The sequence below is a fragment of the Nilaparvata lugens genome, chromosome 6 (genome assembly GCF_014356525.2).
Source record: "Nilaparvata lugens isolate BPH chromosome 6, ASM1435652v1, whole genome shotgun sequence".
Classification (NCBI taxonomy): Eukaryota; Metazoa; Arthropoda; class Insecta; order Hemiptera; family Delphacidae; genus Nilaparvata; species Nilaparvata lugens.
The window spans coordinates 16,080,105-16,106,241 of record NC_052509.1 but is presented as its reverse complement, the minus strand read 5'-3'; the positions used below and the strand labels follow the sequence as shown (position 1 = coordinate 16,106,241).

At 35.9% G+C, this 26,137-nt stretch overlaps 1 protein-coding gene across 1 annotated transcript in view; it reads left to right on the top strand.

The window, feature by feature from the left end:
- The window catches only part of LOC111050064 (transient receptor potential cation channel subfamily A member 1), a 64,907-nt gene that overhangs the window by 35,303 nt on the left and 3,467 nt on the right, over positions 1-26,137 (top strand). The window contains exons 4-19 of the mRNA XM_039431366.1: positions 8,454-8,610; positions 9,773-9,863; positions 10,820-11,015; positions 12,207-12,416; positions 14,420-14,656; positions 15,348-15,548; positions 16,633-16,811; positions 17,230-17,342; positions 17,879-18,045; positions 18,586-18,755; positions 19,376-19,520; positions 21,331-21,438; positions 22,395-22,643; positions 23,760-24,043; positions 24,707-24,809; positions 25,147-25,422. Coding sequence (XP_039287300.1) covers positions 8,454-8,610; positions 9,773-9,863; positions 10,820-11,015; positions 12,207-12,416; positions 14,420-14,656; positions 15,348-15,548; positions 16,633-16,811; positions 17,230-17,342; positions 17,879-18,045; positions 18,586-18,755; positions 19,376-19,520; positions 21,331-21,438; positions 22,395-22,643; positions 23,760-24,043; positions 24,707-24,809; positions 25,147-25,422 — 2,886 coding nt within the window. The remainder of the gene's footprint in view (positions 1-8,453; positions 8,611-9,772; positions 9,864-10,819; positions 11,016-12,206; positions 12,417-14,419; positions 14,657-15,347; positions 15,549-16,632; positions 16,812-17,229; positions 17,343-17,878; positions 18,046-18,585; positions 18,756-19,375; positions 19,521-21,330; positions 21,439-22,394; positions 22,644-23,759; positions 24,044-24,706; positions 24,810-25,146; positions 25,423-26,137) is intronic.

The following is a 26,137-nucleotide window of genomic DNA, read 5'->3' as shown; positions in this document are numbered from 1 at the left end:
TTTGAAATAACAGTCTAATCCTGCATCCTTTTCCACAGTTCGTTACAGGCCTGTGATTGATTCAGAGCTGTTTCCACTGCTGCTCTTCAAAATAATTTGCCAATTATTCTTGCGTGTTGTTTTTCTCAATAGTGAGCCCAGCCTGTTGACGCCTCCAATCAATCACAGGCCTTCAAAATAGTGTAGTTTTTGACCTTCAGCATGTAGGATCATCCTGAGTGAGCTTTACATGAAAGGTAGATTCAATTAATAATTCGAATCGTGTACATTTTGTATGTGAGAACTATTCAGTTTCTCAATTTTCCATCTAGTTTTCACATAGTTTCTCAGTTTTACTATATAGAGACTTTGGACTTTGAGGTTTCATAAGCTTGGAAATCTTCATGATTCTCCAGTACATAAAGCTACTGGTATTAGTTGATATACTATTGCGATGTACCACTGAATTATTTCTCATTTACGCTCACCATATCCTTGCACGATGAGATTTCCATAAATTTGATAGAATTATGAATGAATGCGAATGTTGTGTTGTAGTTGATGAAGGTAAAGACATTAGTATTATATAAGTGTCAATAACAATAAAACTCTCATAGCCATCTACTTTCGCATCTTTTAGCTCCAGATTCTCTAGTTCTAGTACTTCCGTAGTTTTACTAGTCTTCAATCTCCTCATCTTTCAGCTACAGTTATGTATATCTCCTAGATTCTCCAGAACTAGAACTTTCTTATACTCATCCTCTTTCTTCTTCTACCTCTTGTTATATTCTCTAGTTCTAGTTCTTCAGTAGTTTTACTAGTCTTCTCATCTCTTCACAAGCTCCTCATGAAGGATTAATTACAGTAGATTCAGTTGATTGGGGTTCCGATACGCATAAAAAATGAAAGCTTTATCTGCACTCAATAACGAATGGCTTGAATTTGGTGGGCTTGCTAGTGAATTGAAGCTTTCTTCAATCCTTCTAGAATCTTTAGTTACGCTTTAGTGAATTGATTCTTCCTTCAATCCTTCTAGAATCTTTAGTAACTTTCTAGTGAATTTATGCTTCCTTGAACCCTTTTAGAATCCAGAGTCCTAGAGTTGGGTTTATTGGACGCGTTCCGGGAGAATCAGTTGGTTAGTTTTGTGTTTTGTCGGTTGTTTAGTGCCGTCGCAGTTGCACCGAAAACTAACGCGTTTGACGGCGTCTAGCCTGTCCGGTATGAGTACGCCGGAGTTCCTGGTGCGTAACTGGCGTAAGGTCTTCTTGGGCCTCCAGACCATCAAACAACTGTCTGCCGAAGAACTCATCAAGGTAATTATGCTCGATGATGCACGATTGTAGAAATAGAAAGCGCGTTTTGGGATAATCTCCTTATTCACACTCTAGAAATTAGCTGAAATGATCAGTTTAAGCTGAGCTCACACTCATAGTGAGCTCTCAAAGATAAGAACAAAAGAAAAGACATATTGTAAGCGTGACCTCACCTATAAGATCTGTAATAGAGAGCTTCAAGAGCTCCAACAACATTTATAGGTGACGACATAAACCAATAAATTATGGGACCTCATTGGGGTCTACTTTGGTAGAGGTGGATACGTAAACCTATAGGGGATGACTCATTTCATGGACTAGAGTCTTAGAGCTTACAGTTTGTGTTAGTGTTGAGGTTAACGTTATGACCTTAATTGTTTTACATCACTCATCTTAGTGCTTCTAGAGCTACCTGTGATTGTGAGTTGAGCTTACACATGACAATTCACCTCACTCCTCACATGGATGAAGAATTAACACCAGAAAGCGCATTACATAACTAATCAATATAACCCCTTTGAATCATTCTCCCATAAAATCAATTTTATAAGGTTGAAATTCTCTTGGAATTACTGTAGAACAAGAGATACTCACAGCTTTAGAGCTCACTCTAGATCATTTTTATATCACATGAAAATTATTACAAAGGGTAATGCACAATTAACCAATGCGAAATTTCTAATAAATAAATTTCAATTAGTCCAAGAAGACTTGGATCCTCAATGGAATAGAAATCTTATTCTCTTATTTTATCTTCTACATCCAAATCATCCTGTTAAAAAATATTGAGAGTTCGGCAAGCCATACTCCGTAGTCCTAATCGATCTGCTAGGAGACATTCTTCTGAACTGAACATCAGTGATCGGTCAGTAAGGCGTATTTTACATAAAGATCTAGGATTTCATCCCTACAAAATGGCCATGGTTCAACAATTGAATCCTGGCGATTATGTAAAGCGGCTGAATTTTGCTCGAGAAATGGAGGCCATATTTGACCAAAATGAAAACATCATTTTGTTTACGACAGATGAAGCACATTTTCATTTGAATGGTACCGTTAATCAGCAGAACTATCGTTATTGGTCAGATGAAAATCCAAAATTAATGCATGAGAGACCATTACACAGTCCCAAGGTGACAGTTTGGTGTGCTGTGAGCAGTATATTTGTTATTGGTCCATACTTTTTTGAAGACGACAACGGGACCACTGTAACTGTAACCTCAGAACGTTATAGACAGATGTTCACTGAATTCTTCCTTCCTGAATTAAGAAGGAAACGTATTCCTATCCGGCAAGTATGGTTTCAGCAGGACGGGGCGACAGCTCACACAGCAAGAAATTCAATGGAAGCAATTCGGGCTGTTTTTCGTGGTCGCATCATTTCTCGGTTTGGTGACATTGATTGGCCTCCTCGTTCTCCAGACCTGTCCATGTGCGACTACTTCTTGTGGGGTTTCCTGAAGTCACGTGTTTACCAGCATAAACCACGTACACTTCAAGAACTAAAGGGAGCAATTCGTGAGGAAGTCGAACAAATTGGCAGGGCAATGTTAGAAAGAGTACAATCCAACTTCCGAGAGCGGCTTGTAAAGTGCATTGCTGAAAACGGCCGTCACCTGTCAGATATTGTTTTCAAACATTAATTTTCTAAAATTGTAAAATAATGTGAATATTGTTCTGTAAATAAATGTTTTTTTTATGCATAGGTAACGACATATTACTTTTTTGAAAACCGTTCATCCTTTCTGCCGCACCTTGTATTATGAGAGTGCATTATGACTCTCACACAGAATTTGTCATCATTCCAGATCTATAATTGGCTGTGGAGTTTCAGAGTGAATTTATCATAGTACGGTAGTCTTGAACGTAATTCTTGATTCGGTTCAATACGTCCAACAATGACCATTCACAGTAATCAATTCTACATTTCTACAAATCGAGTTTCACTGAACCAGCTTTCAAGCTTCAGCAGTCAACAAAATTACTTCTTGCTCGCAAAATCACATCCTCTTGAATTGAATTTTTTCCGAGAGAAATATTGTCTTTCATTTGAGCCTTTCTCTTCTATCTGAACGAGGTTCGGGAATTATCGGGGTGTTTATCTAAATAGAAAAGTATAAATAATATGAAATTTCAAGAAAGCAACATTTTAAAAAATAATTTATGATACTGTGCAATACATTCTGTAGAATTCTACATTTCGAAACCTGTTACGACTTCAATTTATTGTGAAGACAAAGCGTCCTGATTTTTCGGCAATAAAGTTAATATCATAAAAACCTTGGAAATTATCTCCTCAAAATTCACGTATCTTCTTCATCTTATATAATCTTCTTAGAAATCATTGCTCTCTGGTCCACATTTCAACAATAATTATAGTGGGAGAAATTAGATTGTATTAATTTGTGACTTGTTATTATATATAGGCCCGGTTGCACAAAAGTCGGTTAAACTTCAACCGTGATTAATTTCATGAGAACCAATCAGAAAAGGTTTTTTTGAAAAAACGGCTTCTTATAGGTTCTCGTGGAATTAATCTCAGTTAAAATTTTAACGGCTTTTATGCAACCGGGACATAGAATATTATTGGAATTTGCAGCAAACATTTCGAATTATGAATTTAAGAGTGTCCACTCTACATCATTTTTCTGAATCTACTCTCAAGAAAAATAAAAATCTCTCTGTGACAAAAGGGGAAATTCAAGTACTTTTAAACATTTCTTCAAAATTGTGTTCCACTGTCATTTAATACCAACTCTTCTCCGCCGTCAGAGATATTCATTTCATAGTACGTTTTTCTCAAAGTGATTCTGAGTTTTTCATGAACATATCTTGTTCCATCATTTATAATGACAGTGAGATTCAGATTTCCGACAAAAGCTGAGCGAAAATCATTAAAGTGCAGTCGTTCTTTGCAGTTGGCTCTCGTGAACAATGCAATTTTCAACTGAGCAGAATGGTGAAGTAAATTTCAATCATGTTGTCCAATTTATTCATTGAGCTCGTGTGAAATTCATAATTCGAGTAGTGAAATCATTAGACCAGTTTTGATCGCTTTATTCTGTCATCACATCATAAGAGTTCTGAATATCAAACTCATAGAACTTACTTCAGGCTTTCATGAAATGTCTAAAGGGAATTTCAAAAGTCTAAGATTTAATAACTTTTCCAAATGCATCTAAATTTACATTTTATAATAATACAAATCTCAGCCATCCACTTTGAAAGTAAGACTTCATGAATAATTTCCAGATACTTCTGGGCAAATTGTTGAAATGATGAAATACCAGTCAATTTCTCTGCAACTTTCTGTATCACTGTGGATGCCACTTGCAGAACAATGGATAGAAGAGGGAATGTGAATCATTTCAATAAGTTGGGAGCATGATTGGAGAGTACAGAGCTAATTAACAATGGAAAATGAGATAAGTGTGGAACATTCATCAAACAAAGAAATTTAGTAGCATTTCTCAAAAAAGCTACGAAGTCTAATTATTATGACGTTCATTCCTTCTTCTTTTTCGCATCGTCGAGTCTATTCAATTTCCCTCAAACAAGAAAACTATTCAAATTTCGAATTCATTCTTGGTTACTGTCAGCTGAAGTGATAAGTACAGAATTATTTTTAGCTCTTCGTTGAGAGACAATTATGCGATTTCCACATCAGTAAACAAAATAAGAATCTCTACAGAATGGGAAAGTAGAAGAAAAGGAAGCTCCACAAAATTCCATCCGAAGCTCAAGCTGCCCACTCACATCTCAGCGCGTGTCAGTTAGATGCTATCTAAAATAGCTCCAAGTTTTGAAGATTTCGATCTCACTCGAATGACTCTGGAGAGAAATTCTCTCACGAGGAATTTTTTATTGATTAACTGTTCCATTAATTAAATTTTGAAGAAGTTGAGGAGAAGGAACTTTTTTGGGAGAAATTTCTCAACAAAATATGAGCATCATTAATATAACAAAAACGAAAGATCAGTTTTTGAATATTCATTGTATTGAAACTATAAGTAGTGTTGACAATATTTGATACCTCAAAACCTGTAAAGAGTATATTTTCTACCATGAAACAGAACGAAGCTAAAAAGCGTAATGGATCAACGAAAAATTTTCATATCAATCTGATTTTTTCAAAGGAAAAGTCAGACCCCTTCTTCTTCTTCCTCTTCTTCTTCTTCTTCTTCTTCTTCACCTTCTTCTTCTCCTCCTTCTTCTTCTCTTCTTTTTCTCCACCTTCTCCTTCTGCCTCTTCTTTTTCCCCTCCTTCTCCTTCTTCTTCTCCTACTTCTCCTTCTCCTTCTTCTTCTTTTTTCTTCTTCTTCTTCTTCTTCTTCTTCATCACCTCCTTCTTCTCCTTTTTCTTATTCTTCTCCTTCTCAATACAATCTGTTTGACAGCAGTTGACATTTCCATCTTAATAGATACCGCGAGCAATTTTCCCAATATTTTTCATCATTATGTGGGCTATTCTATTCCATTTCAAATAAATGTACGTTTCATCAGCTATTTGTGTATTTTATTACTGAACTGGGCCTGATAAAAAGCATGAGGATATATATATATATTTTAAGGGACTATTCAGGATTCAGGCCAGGTATTTTAGAATTCAGTTAGTAAGGGGCAATTATTTCAAACAACATAGAAGTTCCGTTTTCGAGCAGCTTTAATAGGGTGAAAATCGTAGCTTACAAGGTAATACTTCCTGATTTTGAGGGGACATCTTTTATATTAGTGGAGGAAGTTACTTGGAGCAGGGTGAGTGGTGAGGGATGATGAGAGAGTCTCTATGTGGAGCATTGACCTGAACAAAAGTGTTTGAGATTAGTTGTTGTTGTTCCCAGTCGCAACAACTCTCTCACAGGTCAATCTCTCACTCTCACTCTCTCTCTCTCTCACTCTCAAATACTTTCTCACAGGTGAACATCTCTTTCTTTAGCTCTCTCACTTACTCTTTCATCACCGTCAGCTGATTTGTTGATTGCAATGACCTGTAAAGTTTATCTCGAAGCACTCATCCGTATTGTCGTGATTGTGTTAGGTTGACAATGGAACCCAAACATGTTGTTTTCGTTCGTAAGTCATGTTATACTCCAGCGCTTTTAGAACTTCATGAGCGTAAATAAATACAGGGTTATCATAAAAGAATTGTGCGGTTTTGAACATGGTTTAAAGAAAACCCAAATTACTCACAGTTAATATTGTTCATTCATCTAAGTTGTCGTCTCAAACAGTTTTTTTGCATAATTGATAAATTTCAATATGTGCGCCTTTAGTCGTTCGACAAAATATCCAAACGATAATCAATTTCACTCCAAACATTCGCTAACTTTTCTTTGGTTATGGTTGTCATTGCTTCATTAATCCTGTTTTTAAGTAGTTCAGGTAGATTTTTTCTTGTAAAGTTTTCTTATCAAAATCATTGTTTATTCACAAGAAATCACGAACTGAACCACTTTAAAACAGGATTAAGGCTGTGCAAAGGCTAAAAATAAACTTTCTACTCGTGATATTTTTCAAAGTTTTTTGATTTGTATATCATCAAGCTATCGAAATGAAAAAGTTTTCTCAGGAAAACATTTTTTCCGATCATTACTTTTTGAGATATGAGCACCTATAGTTTAAATTTTTGGGACAGAACATTTCAAATTCGTTAAGAGATAAATCCATGAGATTTAGAGGATAGATTCATCATGGTATTGTTGATCTAGTAAAACAAAAATTTTCTGAAAATATCAATTTTTAAGATAGTTATTCAATTTACTAAAAATAACCAAAAATAATTTTTAGTTAAGTTATTTTTGGTAAATTGAATAACTTTTCCAAAAATTGACATTTTCAGAAAATTTCTGTTTTACTAGATCAACAATACCATGAAGAATCCATCCTCTAAATCTCATGGATTTATATCGTACCGAATTTGAAATGTTCTGTCCCAAAAATTTGAACTTCAGGCGCTCATATCTCAAAAAGTAATGATCGGAAAAAAATGTTTCCCTGAGAAAACTTTTTCATTTTGATAGCTTGATGATATACAAATCGAAAAACTTTGAAAAACATCACGAGTGGAAAGTTTATTTTTAGCCTTTGCACAGCCTTAAAGAAGCAATGACAACCATAATCGAAGAAATGTTATCGAATGTTAAGAGAGAAATTTATTATCGTTTGGACATTTGTCAAGCGACTAAGGGCGCACTTATTGAAAGCTATTAATCATGTAAAAAAGCTGTTTCAGACGACAAATTAGGTGAATAAAAAACATTAACTGTAAGTAATTTGGTTTTTCTTTAAACAATGTTCGAAACCGCACCATTCTTTTATGATAACCCTGTATATTGTAGCGCACAAAATGAAGCATCAATAACTTGTGACACGATTGATCAAGATTTAGATTAGATTAAGATTGATATCAATTATTTCAAGTTGCTGTTCGGTGGACCAGATAAACAGAAGAACTCATTAAAAATATTAGAGTAGGCCTACAATTACAGAGATTTAGAATGAGATGTGCTGAAATCCCTCTCATCAGCTCAATTTACACACCTAGAAGTAATAATTTGAACTATCCAATTTCCAAGTTATTAGTAATAAATATTAGTTGACTTAGCTATTCTGTTAGTCATTTGTTCTCCTCAGTTCGATTTAGATGAGCAAGCCAATAACTTAAAACCAATATTGTCAAAACAGTGTAAGTACCATAGAAAATTACCAAAAACATTAACATCGACTCAATTGAAAGTTCTATTCAGTTCATCTCACTAAAAATTTTTGAAATAACTGCTTTCAACTGAAAGATTAATTCAACGAAAGCCAAAAAGAGTCGACTCATCAATCAAACTTTCTTCCACGAGATCCAATTTCTCGAAACATAACTTCTCAAATGTATCCAGAACATGGATTTTCCGAATAAGTTGATAATGTCTTCATCAGATCTTCTGCGGAAACCTACAGGCCTGTTAATATAAATTCGGGAGAGGGAAAATTTTGGATTTATTCTGGATTGTTTCTCTCGCAATAATTATTTTGATAGTGTGCTTGTGTAATGTGTAAATGAAATAAATCAACCTGAATTTGATTCAATTTTACTTTGTATTTCCGTTTCAATTTATCACTTTTTTGGATCCTATTGAACCAAATGTCGTTGTATTTGTTGTTGAGCAGGCAGCAGAAAGTGGTAACTTGGAGGACTTCAACAAGCTGTTTTCGGCCGAGCCAGCTCGCCTGGGCGTGAGAGACTCCAAGGGCCGCGCTGCCGCTCACCAAGCTGCTGCTAGGAACAAGGTCAACATTCTCCAGTTCATCGCCAATCATGGTGGAGGTCAGTGCCTCTATTAAAATAGATTAACGAATAAATTACATCTGGCAACCTATCATACACAGGTAAATCACTTTATCGGTATATCAGTTATTCAAGTCCTTCTTAACTATTCTTCACAATCATGGAGAATGAAACCAAAAATTAGTCGTAGGATAGCACTAGTAACCTACAACAAGTCAATAACGATCAATAGTTTGACAATGAGTACGGCAGACTACTGTTGATCCCTCCAGCTTCCATGTATCTTTTTTTTTCTTCATTTATAAAGTGATTGTATTATTCGATGAACATATTCCGTAAATCTTGCAAGCCTCGTACGACATTCAAGGAGGAAAAGATACAAATCGATATTCCAGTTTTGAGTTACGACTTCGAAAACCGTCAATAAAGACGAGTTGTTCAATTCTATGTTCGCATGAATAATAGTTTATATCCAAACTATTAACCATTTAATAATATTCCTCTCTTTATTGAAGCATATGATACAATTAATTGTGATGCGGGAGTTCTCCTTTTCCCAAAAGTACAATATCGAAGTCTCTCAATAAACTCAAAAAGTAAATCGAAAGTTGTTCTATCTGAAATCTTAACCCAGTAAATGATGCTACCTATTGGCAGAGTTTAGAATTACATGCATCACAAACTGTCGACCAATAATGAGAGAGAGAGAAGGCGGAGTTGAAAATATTACCCAATAGCTACTGCTGTCTGCTGGTAGAACTCTGAGTAGTTAGATTACAAACTGTTGTCCAATCAGGAGAGAGTAGACAGAGTCAAGAAACCTCGTATTTTTGTCATCCATCAAATGCTGCCATCTATAGGCAGAATAATTCAGAGTCAAACTGTACAATCAGGAAACAGTATGCGGAGTTGATAATATTACCCAAGATTAGCTGCCATCTACTAGCAGAATTCAGTATAGGCTCTCAGCCTCTCAGGCAACTGCTTAGTCTGCTGCCTGTATTATTATAATCCGGCCCAGATTCGATTACAATATAGATTGTGGATGTTTGAGGCTCTCACATTTAAAAATTCAATTAAAATCAATTAAGAGTTTAATTAAAACTCTTCGTCAATGCTTGTTCAATGTGAGTGATATCATTTTAAGAATTAACATTTTTGTATCCACAACTCAACAATTTGTTTTCATATTTCTTCCCAGATTTGAGCATCAGAGATCACGTTGGTAACACACCGCTGCATATAGCTGTGGAATATGAGTCACTGGACGTCATCGAGTATCTATTGCAGACGTAAGTATTTGCTGAGCATGATGTATCTTGTGAAAGGTATAGCTTGAATTTAAGTCTCTTTTTTATCATGAGAACGACGATTTTTTGCTCACAACGATTCTAACATACTAGTATGCTCAGACATAAATCAAGTCAATACTTTTAATTAATGAAGACTTACTTTTACAAAATCCTACAAGTTCCCAATGATGTTGGCACGATTGATTATTTCATCAGATAGTAAGGCACTGAGTTATCAAGCCGACAAGAAGAAATTAAAAGATAACGTGTTTATTTATTATGGTTGAGAAATGTTACATGCATTTCCATTCATTGTCTTCTTCTTCTTCTTCTACTTTCCCTATCCCATTGTACAATTATCGCCGCGTTGGGAGATGGCTGGCCCCGGACCCATCCTCTGTAGCCGTCCCCAAGCCAGTGCCTGGATTACATCCAAAATGGGTGGGACTCCCAAATATTCCCTAATCCCTAACATTAATTATTATTTCATGTGATAGTAAGGCACTGAGGTATCAAGCCATCAAGAAGAAATTGAAAGATAACGTGTTTATTATTTTTATTGGGTGATCATCCTATTCTATTTTGGAGGATGTTCCACCTACATTCCAACAGCATTTACAAATGAGATACGTTTTGTTTCAAATTTGATGGTGTGAGAATACCATCTGCTACTGAATAAAAAAGGTCTCAAGAGATGGAGAAACACCATCCCAGTTTCAAACTTATTTTCACTAGAAACGTTTCCCTATGACGACCTCTGTCAAATTACTATCTTATCATTTAATGCAAAAAAAACCTGTTGAAATTTCAGTTATGTTACTTCTCCGCTGATTGTCAATCTGTGCATTTCTTCTTCTTTTTCTTCTTCTTCTTGGACACGATATTTTTTGTTATTTATATAATTGTAATGAAGAGTTCTTACTTTTTCCGTGTTCATTGTGTTTGTTTTGCGGCAGTGCCGTGGACACGAGCATTCTGAACAACAAGCAGCAGGCGCCCATCCACATCGCGACGGAGCTGAACCGCGTGAGTGTGCTGCAGTTGATGTCCAAATACAAGGAGCGCATCGACATGCGCCAAGGGGGCGAACACGGACGCACCGCTCTCCATCTCGCCGCCATCTACGATCACGACCAGTGCGCCAAAATATTGGTCTGTCAATAGTACAGAAATTGCAATAAAAAACTTGAAACTTGTTGAGTCAAAACTATGGAAATTAATGTTTCAAATTAATTAATTTTTTTAGATGAAACTCATACAGTTTCCTAGCTTGTGATATAAGTAGTTATGTCACATTTGTTGAGCGTTTGATTTAAGAAATACTCGCCGAAGGAAAGAAACACGGAATGAGAAATACGATTCTAAACCTCCGAACTATTACTCGTAATTTGGATAGACCGATTTATATTTATCTTTACTACTAAGAACAATAATTAATACTTTGAATCACTCAATTACCGAAAATCACTCAAATTACTAGTAAATAGTAGTTTACTTACTAGATAAATGTTGACACTCAATTGCGAAAGCTTCGTTCATAGTTTGACATTTCTCATGGGTTCAATATAGCCTTTTCAGAAAAGATTCATGACTACTTTTAGAATACATGAGCAACTAATGATACTTCTTCTACTTATCACTTGGAATCAGTAAGCTCCATTAGTAACTTACCTGTTAATAATAGAGGATACTTCAATAATATGATACAGGGCAAAGCTTCCAAACATTCAATTCATCCAATGTCATTGTCATCAATGATGTACTACACGAGAATTTCAACAAACATACTTAAAACAAAAGATATAAATACATTAGATTAGTTGTAATACTCTGCACAAATAACGTTTCTAGTGATAAAATAAGCGTCTAAGAAGGAATCCTTCTTCCAGACGAGTTGGCATGACACGACAGGATAGGAAGCTCTTCGATTGACTAATTGGGTTGGCATATCGAGAAACAGCCAATCGGAGAGCTTACTTTCCTGTCGTGTCATCTAAAACACCGACTCGTCTCAAAAACCTCCTCGTGTGTTTTGACCCTAATAGATGAGTTTTTTTAATTAATGCTGGGTCTCAAAATCCTACAAGTTTCCTATTTTATTACTCGAAATAAAATCATAGTCATAAAATCAACGTCCAATTGCTTAGTTTTCTGAGATTGTAAGTTCTCAAACGATTACTCTCTGATTTTCAAAAGTTTAATAATAATAGAATTAATAAAATTATAGTTATGAAATCTACATCTAAGTTGTTCAGATAACTGAACTCATTCATGTTTTCAAACCACTACAAGTGATTTACATCAATCAGTTTTATGAAGTTGTTTTGTTTTTGTTGAGGGCAGATAAGTGAGTTGGGCGCATGCCCCCGTCGTCCCTGCAACAACGGCTACTACCCGATCCACGAGGCGGCCAAGAACGCATCCTCGCGCACCATGGAGGTGTTCCTGCAGTGGGGAGAGTCACGTGGCTGCTCCCGCGAGGAGATGATCTCCTTCTACGACGCTGAGGGCAATGTGCCTCTGCACTCGGCCGTTCACAGCGGCGATTTCAAGGTCATACTCCCCTTATCATCATCATCATCATCATCTTTCTCTCTTATCCTCCATCCCTTCATCTGGAAATGGAGAAAGAACATCCTAGTTTTAAAACTATAATTTTACACAACGCTCTCCTCCTCTCATTTTCATCTTCCTTATCCTCCTCCTCCTCCCCTTCCTTCTCTTCCTTCTACTCCGTTTTCTCCTCTCACCCTCCTCTAAATTCTCCACATTTTATATTTTTCTACCCGTCAAATTCCTCTTCATTCGTAATCCATGTATACCTTCATCCCCTTCTTCTTATACTCCACATTCTCTCCTATTCCTCCTACTTCACAATATCTTCGTAATTCTTGATTTTTCATCTACTACTGCTTCTACTCAATCATCTATCCTTCACCTATTCCCCAACTTTTTTATTTATCCTTTCATCCACTCGTATAGCTCGATGATTACACCCCATCATTCTCCTCCTCCTCTTCCAATCACCCTGCTTCGTTTCCTTCTCATCCCACACTCCTTCCAATCCTCTGTCATCTCCTTTTCATCGTTATCCTTCTCTCCCATTCTCTTCCTCATCTCTCTCCTACTCTCATTTTCCTTTCATTTTTCTTCAACATTGATAAATTGATCCGTCCCCGCACACGGATCAGCAGTCCATGCGAGAAAATAATTATTACATGATTATTCTATTTCATTTTGTGCAGTGTTTTTATATTGGGATAAAGAAATTGAATTGAAATCTCCTTTTCCCACATCTTTTCCTGCTCCTTATTCGGCATCTCCTCGCTCTCTCGACTCTCACATCTTTCTCCTCCATCTTCTTCCATTCTCCTCAATCTACTTCTCTTCTTTCTTCCTCTTCTCCTTCTCCCCCTCCTGCTCCTACTTCTTCTCCTTCTTCTCCTACTTCTTCTCTCACACTTTTTTCTTCCATCTTCTTCCATTCTACTTAATATTCTCATTCTTTCCCTTCTTATTCCACTCCTTTCTTCCTTGATCATCCTCCTTCTCGCCCTCCTGCTCCTCCTCCTCCTCCTCCTCCTTTTCCTCCTCCTCCTCCTCCTTCACTTCCTCCTACTTTTCTTTCTCTTCCTCCCCTTCGCCTCTTTCTAGTCCTTCAAAAAACACCTCTTTTTCACAATTTTTCTTCTTCCACTTCCACTTCTTCTTTTTCACCATTCTCCTTCTCCTCCTCCATCCGCTTCTTAAACTCTCTTTCCCATCCTTATTTGTTGTCCACTCTACTTCCTCTCTTTCACCCTTTCATGGATTTTTATTTTGACAGTAATAATTGCTTGATATAGGCCTACTCCCACAACATTCCCTGAGGAAGCGAGAGTATTTTCAAGGTCTGTTGAACGTATCCTGATTTCCCCAGAGCCACCTGCAGGCTAATCTCTACTCAAGATCAGGTAGACCTTGTCCACCCATGCAGTGGATTTGCTTGGATTTGAAGTTTTACAAATACGGTTAATAGAATGCAGTTGTTTCTCATTCCTGGGAACATAACGTTCAATAATTTAGAACATAAAATTTCTGAAGTTCATGAAGTAAGAAATATACCTTTTTCGAATATGAACAGTCATAATCGGAGGATTAAAATTATTTGGCCACAAATAATAATCTTTATGGTATAATGCAGAGTTTTTTCATTAATTTTTATAATTGTTTTTTCACAATTCACTAGTGAAAGTGAATTTATCACAATCATAAAAAATTGAGCATTTCGAATTATGGTAGTACTGTAGATTGTAGTGGATGAATGTGTAGTGGATGATGCACATTGACAATACTATGTAATATGGTACGTTTCTCGTATTAATACGTATTTTTGTTCAAGTTTCCTTACTAGAAAATTTTTCAAGTCTACTGCCCCTTGAGGAAAAAATTAACTATAATTCGATCCACTTACACACACATTACAAAAATGAGCATAAGTTTGAATTGAGAAAATCAAAAACAAATAGCCCAAGTTATTTGTTGGACTAAATTTCTCATGTTTTGTGTGTATCCAGGCAGTGGAGCTATGCCTGAAATCAGGCGCGAAAATCTCTACACAGCAACACGACCTGTCGACTCCGGTGCACCTGGCGTGCGCCCAAGGCGCTATCGACATCGTGCGACTTATGTTCGGTCTCCAACCGCAGGAGAAGGCGCTCTGCCTCCAGTCCTGCGACGTCCAAAAGATGACGCCCCTCCACTGCGCCGCCATGTTTGATCGCGCTGAAATTGTACAGTTCCTCATACAGGAGGTAAGCACCAGAACTAGTACCTACTCGACTATTCAACTCGTATTGAACTGCTGCTAGACTACTACGAAACCTACTAAATCACTATTAATCTACTTATAAACTTCTACTATTAAATCACTACTAAGTACTATCAAACTACACTCAAAGCTACTGTTCTAAACCATTAATATCACAAATGGCAAGATGCTAATTCTACTCGTATTTAAGTTGTTTTCGTTTAATAAGGCAATACAATATCAAGCAAATGCATCTTGTATCATTTTGCCTTACAGTTTGATAAACTGTTTTTTTTTTTATCATGAAAAATAAGTAATTCACAGAGCATACATTTAGTAACTGTTAAGAATAATGGATGTTCAAAGTAAGTTCGGAAACACTGGAAAGTGATTTCCAAGTTGGAAATCGTCAATAACGAAATCTTCTCCAATGAGAGTAGAGAGAGATCGCCACTTTCAACTCTGAGCGATTAGACATCATTGCAACTTAAACGGTACTTTCTCTCTGTGTGTTCAGAAAATGTTTCCAATTTAGTATGTATTAATAAATTTGCTCATTGAACCAAAGAAAATATAAATATTTCTTAACTATTAAATCCTATCCGATTAAACCAACATGTACCAACCTATGTACATTGCAGTTCATATTGTTTTCTCCTTTTGAGATTCAAAGTTGAAACCCGTTGATTTCACAGGGTGCTGACATCAATGCAATGGACAAGGAGAGAAGATCTCCTCTTCTGCTTGCAGCATCGAGGGGCGGCTGGAGAACGGTGCTAGCTTTGATTCGTCTCAAAGCCAACATCCATCTCAAGGATTTCAACCATCGCAACATTCTGCATCTGGTTGTTATGAATGGTGGAAGGCTTGATGAGTTTGCCACTGAAGTTATCAAGGTGAATATTAGAAATCATTATTTCCAATCTTGATGGTCTTTCCAATGGAGTAATTTTAATTATGGTGCGACTAAAAGTAGAATAGGCTCAATAAAGCCTCATTGTAGACAGCCTAATTAAAGAGAAAAGGACGTTGTGAATTATATAAAATAAAGAAGACAGAAAGCCTCTTCAGGAGGGTTGTCACCAAATTTCTAATTGTCCTTCTTTAGAAGAATGCTCTTGTAATCTCCTGTTGTAATATACAAAGTTGGTACATCTCTACCGAGATGATTGACTAGGGTTTGGGTCATTTTTGGAAAAGTTATCGACTGTGAGCATTTAAGCCTAACAAGGAAAAAAGTAATTATAGTTGACGGAACGTAGTGAGGTGTTTTAACTCGGATTTTCTTTCGTATATCTGTATATATGTAACGCATTTACGGCCAAACACGTTGATAGAATTTTATTGAGATTTGGCAGGAATATTCCTTTTTAAACTGCGCGTCGATTTTTAAACAAGGTTTTTTGAAATTTGGATTTTAAGGATAATATGAAAGGAAAACGAATTTCCTTCATACTCCGATATCACTGGATTTCTATTTCACTAGAGGAGTATATATCATCTACCCTGAAGATAGTATTAATCAGATTATAGAACTATTCATAATCAATCAGCTGGCAAGTGGATTATTCATTGCATGCATTACACAGATGTCTGGAGAAGCCGGTGAACAGGTGACACCAGATACTTGTGGATGAGAAAACTGCATGAGGTCTACTGTTCACAGAACTACTATGGTATACATGCTGTAGTTATAAATCATCACCTGAGTGTTCACTAGTCACATGAAACCCCAATATGGAAAAAAATGCCAAAGATAATGTATGATTCGTAAAGATTCTATTTCATTGTATTGGAGTTGTACGAAATGGAATCTAAGTTACAAGAGAGAGACCTCAGGTATTAAATTGCTTTCCAAGTCAATATGGACATGTAACAATATTATGATTGGGGAGTAAATAATGTGCATATAATTTAAAATTCAATAGAATTCACAAATAGAAATGAATTTTCTTTTAAAATAATTTCCTTCATTTGCAGGCTCAGTCAACCGAAGATCTGCAAGAATTGCTGAATGAGAAAGATAACATGGGCTGTTCGCCTCTGCACTTTGCCAGTCGCGAAGGTCATATCAGAAGTCTCGAGAATCTAATTCGTCTGGGAGCCTGCATCAATCTGAAAAACAACAACAATGAGAGTCCTCTTCATTTCGCTGCAAGGTTGTTTGATATGATAATATTTCATCATCATTATTATCAACAAACAATTAAGTGAAATATTATAGGTCTGCGAGAGCCAACAAAGTCAATTCCCAATAGCAGTCAACGCGCAAATTTCTCAATCTCCAAAAAACCGTCACTATTTTAAATTATTAGATCAAAAACATCCCTCTTTTAGATCAGAATTAAAATCGAAGTCGAATAAACATTTCGTTGATTTTTTCTATTATGAATCACTATTCTTCGATTGTTATAGTCTCTCATGCTCGTGAAACGCTTTATTTGAAGGAAATTTTTGATTGAGTAGATCAGTATAATTCAAACCTAATTATTAGCTGGTTTCATGCAACATCAATTTTTATTGTACACTTCTTATATGATCGTAGTGAAATATCATCCATCCATTCGTTAATTTCAGATACGGAAGGTACAACACAGTGAAACAACTATTGGATTCGGAGAAAGGCTCATTCATCATAAATGAAACTGATGGAGATGGGCTCACACCCCTTCATATTGCATCACAGCAAGGTAAGACGTTTCAAAGGATACAAAGATTTATAGAATCCTTATCAATGTAATCCAATTATTTGCTAAAAAGACTGTTTCTAAAAGTCGAGTTCTATAACAGTCTGGTATTCCCTCCTTCACATCTCAGACATAATCAGAAAGGTGTTACATTATTCAATATTGTCATCAAATTTCCCCATTATTTTTTTTATTTCCACTTTGATATCAATTGTCTAGGAGTCTAGATAATTCAATAGGTAATTTTGCATTCTAAGCAAATATGCAAATTTGCATATCTTAAGCAAATTTTCTACCTCAATTATGATCTTTTCATTTTGTCTAGGTCATAACATAGACTAAACCAACTCTCTACATCTGGATTATCTGTGGTATGTAGACTACACTCTATAGTCTGGCTTAAATCTGTGGTCATACGTATCTTTCCATCTTGTTGCTCTAGCTTCGATTGTTCAGGTCATTGAATAGATCATCTTCTTTTTTCCATCTTCAGCCAAAGTCCCCACAGTAATTGTTTGCATGCGTTGACTTCTGTTCAGGTCATACTCGAGTAGTGCAGCTGCTGCTGAACAGAGGTGCCCTGCTGCACCGCGACCACAATGGTCGTAACCCACTGCATCTGGCCGCCATGTGTGGTTTCACCCAGACCATCGAACTGCTGCATTCGGTGCACTCGCATCTACTCGATCAAGTCGACAAGGATGGCGTGAGTTCATTTCTAAAATCTTTCATTTTCATCTTTTTCAATTTTTATTCAGGTTTGTTCCAGCGTATTTCAATCTGCTGCTCCAACGTAAACAACAGCGAAGCTAGAAAAGGATAGCGCTATCTGTTCTGTCCAATGACAAACAAAGATAGCTAGAACAAGCATTCAACGTTTTGAATGAGCTGTCATTACTAAGTACGATTTTAGTTTGTAGTTGGATTTCCATATTAGTTCAGTTGAAGAAAATTTTCTTTATAGTAAAAATTATGAATATTTACATTACTTACACCCGTTTGCACAAAAGTCTTTACTTTCAAGCATGATTGAATGCCAAGATAACCAATCAAAGAAGCTCTCAGTAAAACCTTCTCTGATTGGCTCTCTTGGAATTTAATCATGATTAAAATTCAACTGGTGTTTGTGCAACTGGTTTCAAGAACATTAATATTGCTCAACGAATTTCATTTCCAAAGCACAATTCCTCGAATATGTGAGAATGATCAGTTCACTATCTATTGTTCTATCTTGTTTCTTTTTCAGAACACAGCCCTGCATCTGGCTACAATGGAGAATAAGCCCAATTCGATAGCGCTGCTGTTATCAATGGAATGCAAACTGCTCTACAACCACATTGATTTGAGCGCCATTGATTATGCCATCTACTACAAGTTTCCGGAGGCAGCTCTTGCAATGGTTACTCACGACTCAAGGTCAGTAAATATTCACAAAACCTATTTTTTCTGAGATATTATAGTACCCTAGTATTGTAATCTGAATAAATATTATTCTCCTGAAATGAGATTGATATCACCCAGAAACTAACTGATATCTCATGGAAACAAACAAGAATGCTATAAAACCGCAAATTTAATGAAATACTAAAGATACTAAAAACATGAGATGAATGATATGTCAGAGGAAAATTCAAAGATTAGCTTCAATAACACGCCAAGTGTTGGTACAGTACCTAGTACAGTAATAGATTCTACAGCAATGTAAGCTGAAGAGTTGCTGATGTGGAATGCAAGAGACCTATTCCTCTGATTTGTCCAAAAGGTACAAAATAATGGGAAAATTCCTATATATGGCTGTTTAATGAAACAAGCTGGAGTTTCGGATCACGGAGATTTCAGACGTCTCTGGAATAATGAAAACCTAAATGAATAAATTGTGAATTTCAAGTCTTTTATGAAATAGAGAAGTTGTTAAACCACCAATTATAATAATTGAAAACCAAATTATAATATATCTCTGGTACTGCCTACTTTTGATTGAATAGTTTTAGTTGGAATTAATTTAATTGATGACTAGAGTATTTTTGCATTTTCAGAGCCCAAGAAGTAATGGCCCTACGTTCCGACAAGCACCCTTGCGTCACCCTGGCTCTCATCGCTTCAATGCCCAAAGTTTTCGAATCTGTTCAGGATAAGTGTATTACAAAAGCTAATTGTAAAAAAGATTCCAAGTCGTTCTATGTAAGTCAGACCTCATTCAACCCATTCTCATAGTTCACTGAAAATCCTTGTAATAATATTCTTCAAATAATGATCATAAAGTTGACGTTGAATTATCTTTAGTTTAGCCAGACTCGTATAGTTCGTAACTTCCCATACCAGGAATTTCAGTACCTAGTGAACTCTACAGAACTTTTAGCAATTCCCAAAAATATTCTTCAAAACCCTACATAACAAGTAGGATCAGAATTTATTGTTTCGACAATTTATTGATGAAATGATCAATGATACAAGCTGCAAAGATGACAATTCATTGGTGGAAAAGTGTGTTATCTATAGTTTCATTATAGAAATTGATAAGATCTATACATCTTCCTCATTATTTTATACTGTCAAATTTATGAATTCTGTTCATCTTGTGAATAATTCCTATCATTGTAATTTATTCTTCACATCAGCTTTCAATTCATCCAAAATATACTGTAAATAATCACTTGATCATTTCCATATATTCACATGACAATATGACCACATGACATATTCACTGTACAGTTATCTACTTTCAACTCACATGTAAATTATTATCACTTGTGATTCGTGAACGTGTTTGTCTGTTATCTGCGCAGATCAAGTACAACTTCTCTTGCCTCCAATGTCCACGCTACAATCAGATGAATAAAAAGTCAGCGACAAACGGCGAGCCTCACACATTGCAAAAGCCAATCCCTTTACCGGCTTTGAATGTAAGTGTGTAAATAGCTTAGAGCACTCAACCAACCCCTCGACTGCCTGAGTACAACCTGAATGTCACACATCTTGAAAATCGAAAAGCTTTCAGAATTTCTGCTAAGCATGACCGTACTGAGAGTGAGTTTTATTTACTTTTTCGTTTCTTTTATTTTTGTATATAATCATGATACTTAATTCTAGTTTCATGGAGATTTGTGTCATGTTTGATTCTTTGCATGAACGAAAATTCATAACATTATACTGCATTTCATCTGAGAGGAGTTTCTAGGTCCTCATTATTGTTGTATGTTTTGAATTTTTCATGATGTACAAAGCTCTCATTGTCTTGTAATCTTAATTCATTATTAATTTCATTGGAAACTACATTTATCAAAGAATAATTTACAATCATGTATTCCAATAGATTTTGGAATTACAATCACCTACAATTCAAAAATGAAAAATATTTGAATAGATTCTACTGGAAGCTCGATACATCACAAATCTATTTCATAGCAAAATGGACCTCATTCTGTTCGTTACAACAATGTTTCGTTTGTGGTTTAATTATTCAAATCCATAATTATGTAACATCCGTATATATGTGTCCTTAAAAACTCCTCACAACATCTATATTGTATGTAACATCCAGAATATGAATTGATGTTCTTGAAGTTCCTATTCGATAATATGTCATTCCGCAATAATTCGGTTTCAATCAATATCGGTACGAATGAAGGACGATTATCTTGATTTGAGATCAATATTTCTTATTGTAGATTAAGATTCGTCAATTATAATTTATAATTTTCATGTAAAACTTTTCCACTCACTTCACTCATTTGTAGTTATTATCACCACTCGTCACAAGCATGAACTTTCCACCATCGTGTATGTTGTAGAAAAATTCTTCCTGCTAATTCTGTGGTCGTATTTCGCTGCTCATGCCAACAGCTAATGCTTAGTTCTGTTGATCATACAAAAATGTAAAGCAACCCGAATTTGTGCTTGAAAAATTTACATTTGCCGAAGCTATGCTAGCTTACGCCAGTTATGTGGTATGAACAACTATGCAGCATGTGTCTTTTTTGTAACTTTTCAGATCAAATATTCATTCATGTACTATCAGAAATCGACCGACGAGAAACGGGAAATCAGAAAGGCGTTGAACAATCCGCAGTGGGTGCCCTCTCCGCTCGAAGTTGTCAATGTCAGTAAGCATGTTTCTCAAAAAATTATCTATTTTCTCTTGAATTTGAAAATTTCTTGTGCGAAAGGAATGGAGTTTGCGGAAAGGAAATGGAAAATGAATTTGCGAAGAGGAATGGAAAATGTGGAAAGGAATTTTTTGCTAAAGGTGAAACACATTGTTCTGTACTTATTTGTCTATAGGAACAGTCTGTTAGAATAATACTGAACAGACTGTTAGAAAAATAATGTTTCATTATCTGCGGTTAAAGTAATCGAGGGATTGTCAAAGATGAATTTCTTGTATTCCAGAACAAGTCAACATTTTCCAATTATATTGTGATGATTGAAATTCTCATTTCAGAGGTGATTATGATATTATTGTTGCTTGATAAGTATTATTATCATTCTGTAATTTGTCTTCAATTATTACTCCATTAGGTAATCTTAGAGATTCACGTCCAAAAAAGAGAAAGTTGAGCTTGTTGAGAGTTTAGAACTATCGCCAAACAAATCTATCTCAAAACAAAAACCTATACAGTTTAAAATCAGCTCAGTTATATGATATTATGTGATATTATGTGCAATTTTTCCTGATTAAGTGATATGTAGAATTCAAACAATCTATTTCTCTTTTCTGAGAGTTGGGCCCACATTTAGGTTTTTTGGTTATCGCTTTGCACATATTGAAGACAATGGAAAATTCAATTCAAAAAATGAAGAAGAATCACTCAACATCTAATTTTGGAAATCTGTTTTATCTAAACTGTAAATCGTTGCAAATCTATATTCCGAAGGAGAAGTCATGAAAAATAAGGGGAGGTATCCCCTTCATGTTCGAGCTATGTTTACTCTATGAAAATAATACTAAGTTCTACGAGCTCTACATACTCACTAAAATGACAACTGTCACTAAAATGTAATATTTGTATAAAATATTTTTATTAACTTATGTAATAATTTAATTTAAATGTTTAGGCAATGGTTGTCCATGGTCGCGTGGAGCTGCTAGCTCACCCTCTCAGCCAGAAATACCTGCAAATGAAATGGAACTCCTACGGCAAATACTTCCACTGTGCTCATCTACTCTTTTATATGGTCTTTCTAATATTCGTAACCTACTTCTCGTCAAAGCTAATGGATGTCTCGAGGCCTATCGTTAGCAATGCCACGAAAAGCATCGATTTTCAAAGGACTTATCTGCAGTATGCTGAAATTAACATGACAGTGAGTATACACAAATGTTTGTTAATTTCACTCTTTTTTTCAAACATTAATTTCTTTTCTCTTGTTTCCAATTTCATCCTCATTACCCTCTCGAATTATCCTGTTAATCAGTTTTCCTATTTTATACCCTGACCAATTCCCTGAATATAATTAATATAATATAATATTATATAATTCACATTATATTTCCAATGACAATGACACTTCCTTCTTACATTTTGCAATCTTTTTTGTATTGTTATTATATTGAACGATTTATATTTAACCGATTGCACAAAAGTCTGTTGAATTTAAACTATTATTTAGTGCTGATTGAATTCGTCTTATGTTTCTCTTACGGTTCTCTGAAAGGTTCTCGTGGCATTTAGCCGTCATCTTTTAAACACATTGTTAAGATTGAACAGAATTTTATGCAACTGGGCACTCTTTTCCTATTATTCCTCGGATTTTACTCCAATTATACTAATTCTACAACCCCTTATTTCCTTGTCATTTGTTGAATCTTATTACCATTCCATTCCTCATGATTACACTCTCGATTTATTATTCTTTTAAAATCTATTCGTTGATTTCAAATTCACATTCTATCATTTCCAATTACATTCGCATTTCTCTCTCAAATCTCTGTAACAAATTTTGCATCATTGTCATTATCTTATACCCCGATTCTCTACTTTTCTTTCGATTCAATAACCATTCTTTTTCGCATTAAATTCTAATTTCATTTTCCATTTTCGCTCCTTTATTTGATACCCTCTTCTCTTCTCCACAATCGAATTCCAATTCCATTTCGCATTGATCCTTGTATTCTATGGAATTTGGATAATTTATTTTCTCAGGAAGAACCTATTCCCATTTTTTGGGAAGAGTCGATTCCCAATTCCGTTAACTATTTTCAGTAACTATAACTTACCCCATTTCCATTACCATTAATTGTTGGTCCCGACTGAAGTATGACAGTCGTAAGGCCCACTGACGGCTTAAATTCACCTATTCAGGTGAGGTGGGATTTTCCCGCAAGGGACTCCCCACCAACAAAAGCCATAAGAATTTACTATACCAAACATTTTCCCTAGAATCAATATTTCATTGAATTCTGTCCATTTATTTCTTCAGGAAGAACAGATGATGATCAAAGCAGCGATGTACACAAGCGCGGTGGTAATCTGCATCTACATCGTGCTGAGTTCGCTGCGAGAGGTGTTGCAGTTGTACCAACAGCGCTGGCAGTACCTGCTGGATCCAACCAATCTGGTCTCGTGGATGCTGTACATCTCCTCGCTGATGATGGTCTTTCCTCTGCTCACCGGACAAACTCAGGCTCTGGTCAGCCTGCAGGTGTCCTGTGCTTCCATCACCGTCTTTCTCACCTGGTTCACGCTCTTACTCAATCTGCAGAGGTAGGCGGTGGAAGATAGAAAAAAAATCTCATAGAATAGGCCTATACCTTCACTAATGTGCAAGTGGAATTTTCAGTTCGAATTGTACGTATATTATGATATTTGTGAGAGAAATTCTAGGATTTATATTCATGATGATCTAGTTTGGTAATCAAATGAGAGACCGAACTCTTGCAATATTAAACGTTTATATCGCTATGATTTCTTTTCAAATTTGATGAATTGAAATCTCTCAAATATAGAGAGCAGACTATTGCGCATTGATAATTAATGAGTAATGCATTCTCAACAAAGACCTTCCAACTATTGTTGGTGTCTACATAGAAATGCAAGAGGATAAACTCTAAAAAGGAAGTTTTTCAAGAGGTTCCTTCTTGAGGGAGGTTCCAAGAAATAGTGTAAGTTTACTTGAGAGAAAACAGATACACTGTAATATCAAAATATTACGGCGCACGTTTTACTATATAAGGTGATCGTTAGAAATTCCACAAGTGTGTTCTTGAAGAGAGTTCCAAGAAATGAAGGAGGAAAATGAGAGTTGACTCAAGAGGAAAATGAATGCTCTACTTTGAAATATTTCAGCACTCATGTTCCACTTTATCAGGTGTTTGTTACAAATTACTCAATGGTGTTCATGAAGAGCTTCCTTCTTTCTTCTTAAAGGGAGTTCCAAGAAACACAGGAAACTCACTTGAGAGAAAAACGGATGCACTACTGCACTATAGAAATATCACAGCACTCGTTCATTCACGTTCCGCTGTATCAGGTTTCTCTACTTAAAAAATTACAGTAATACGTCAATTTACAAACATAAATTTAAATTCATTCACAATTACCTGTATATGACTTTCAGAAATGAATTGAACTTTTGGATGTATTGAAGGCTTTCGTTACAAATTCTATTTATGTGTAATTTGAACAAACATTTATTGAAATTGATTTACAATCAGAGGAATATGTTTCTTGAAAGTGAATGAAATTTCCAGATGTATTAAAGCACAGAAAAAGGAACACTTTGTTCTATGAACACTATGTTCTTTCCTTTGTGATCAAAGGTAATGAATCTCATGGAAATTTTCATAGAGTCGTTTTGCGTTTGGTAGGGCGACCACCTGTCGTTCAGCACGGTTCCGATGTCGCTGATGCGAACGTTCTCCATGATGCTGGGTGAGATCGACTTCCTGGGCACCTACGTGCAGCCCTTCTATCTGACCGACGAGGACCGCCGCACCCTGCCCTACCCCTTCCCCGCCTTCCTCATCCTCGGCATCTTCATGGTGCTCATGCCCATTCTGCTCATGAACCTGCTCATCGGTTTGGCCGTCGGAGACATCGAGTCGGTGCGTCGCAACGCGCAGCTCAAGCGACTTGCTATGCAGGTCTGAAATATTATTATAAAAATCGAATTAAAAATTCATTCATTCTTAAAAAAAAGTATTGAAGAATTGAACCATAGATAAACTAGATTAAACATGAAAGAATCTGACTTTCTTATCATTCTTAGAAAAAACAAGTTGACAATGTTTATTTGGGAGCTTAGCGCCGCTCAACAGCTAAGGGCCTTATTAGCGTGAGCAACATAAGGTCGGCCGACTTATAGTTTATCGGGGTTTGATGTGAAATCTTTGAAGAATTATTATTAATCTATATTATAATAAAGGAAAGAACTGGCTTATACATGTAGGGTATAGGAAATTCACAAATGACGCATCATCACTTCTGAACTACTGGACTGATTAACTTGAAATTTTGCATATAGATTCTCAATTTACTGAGAATGGTTATAGGCCTATTTTAAATTTAGCAAGAGCTCAGTAGGTCCGGTTTGTCAAGTTTTCAATTAGACACTTGAGGAGCATAGGTTACCTTCTAGTCTTGAATAATCTCCATTTGCACTATCAATCAAGAAGAAAGAATGAGAGTTCGTTATCATAGACTACAGAGTTTTGGACTTTTTTTTTTAATTTTTTTGAGGGTGATGCCAATATGAGCTCTAAACTTGTGCGTGGGTAATGAGACGGATGATAATGAAAGATGAATGGACCTTGAATTTGAGAGAGGAACGTTGATGAACACTCTTATTTCTCTGTTTAG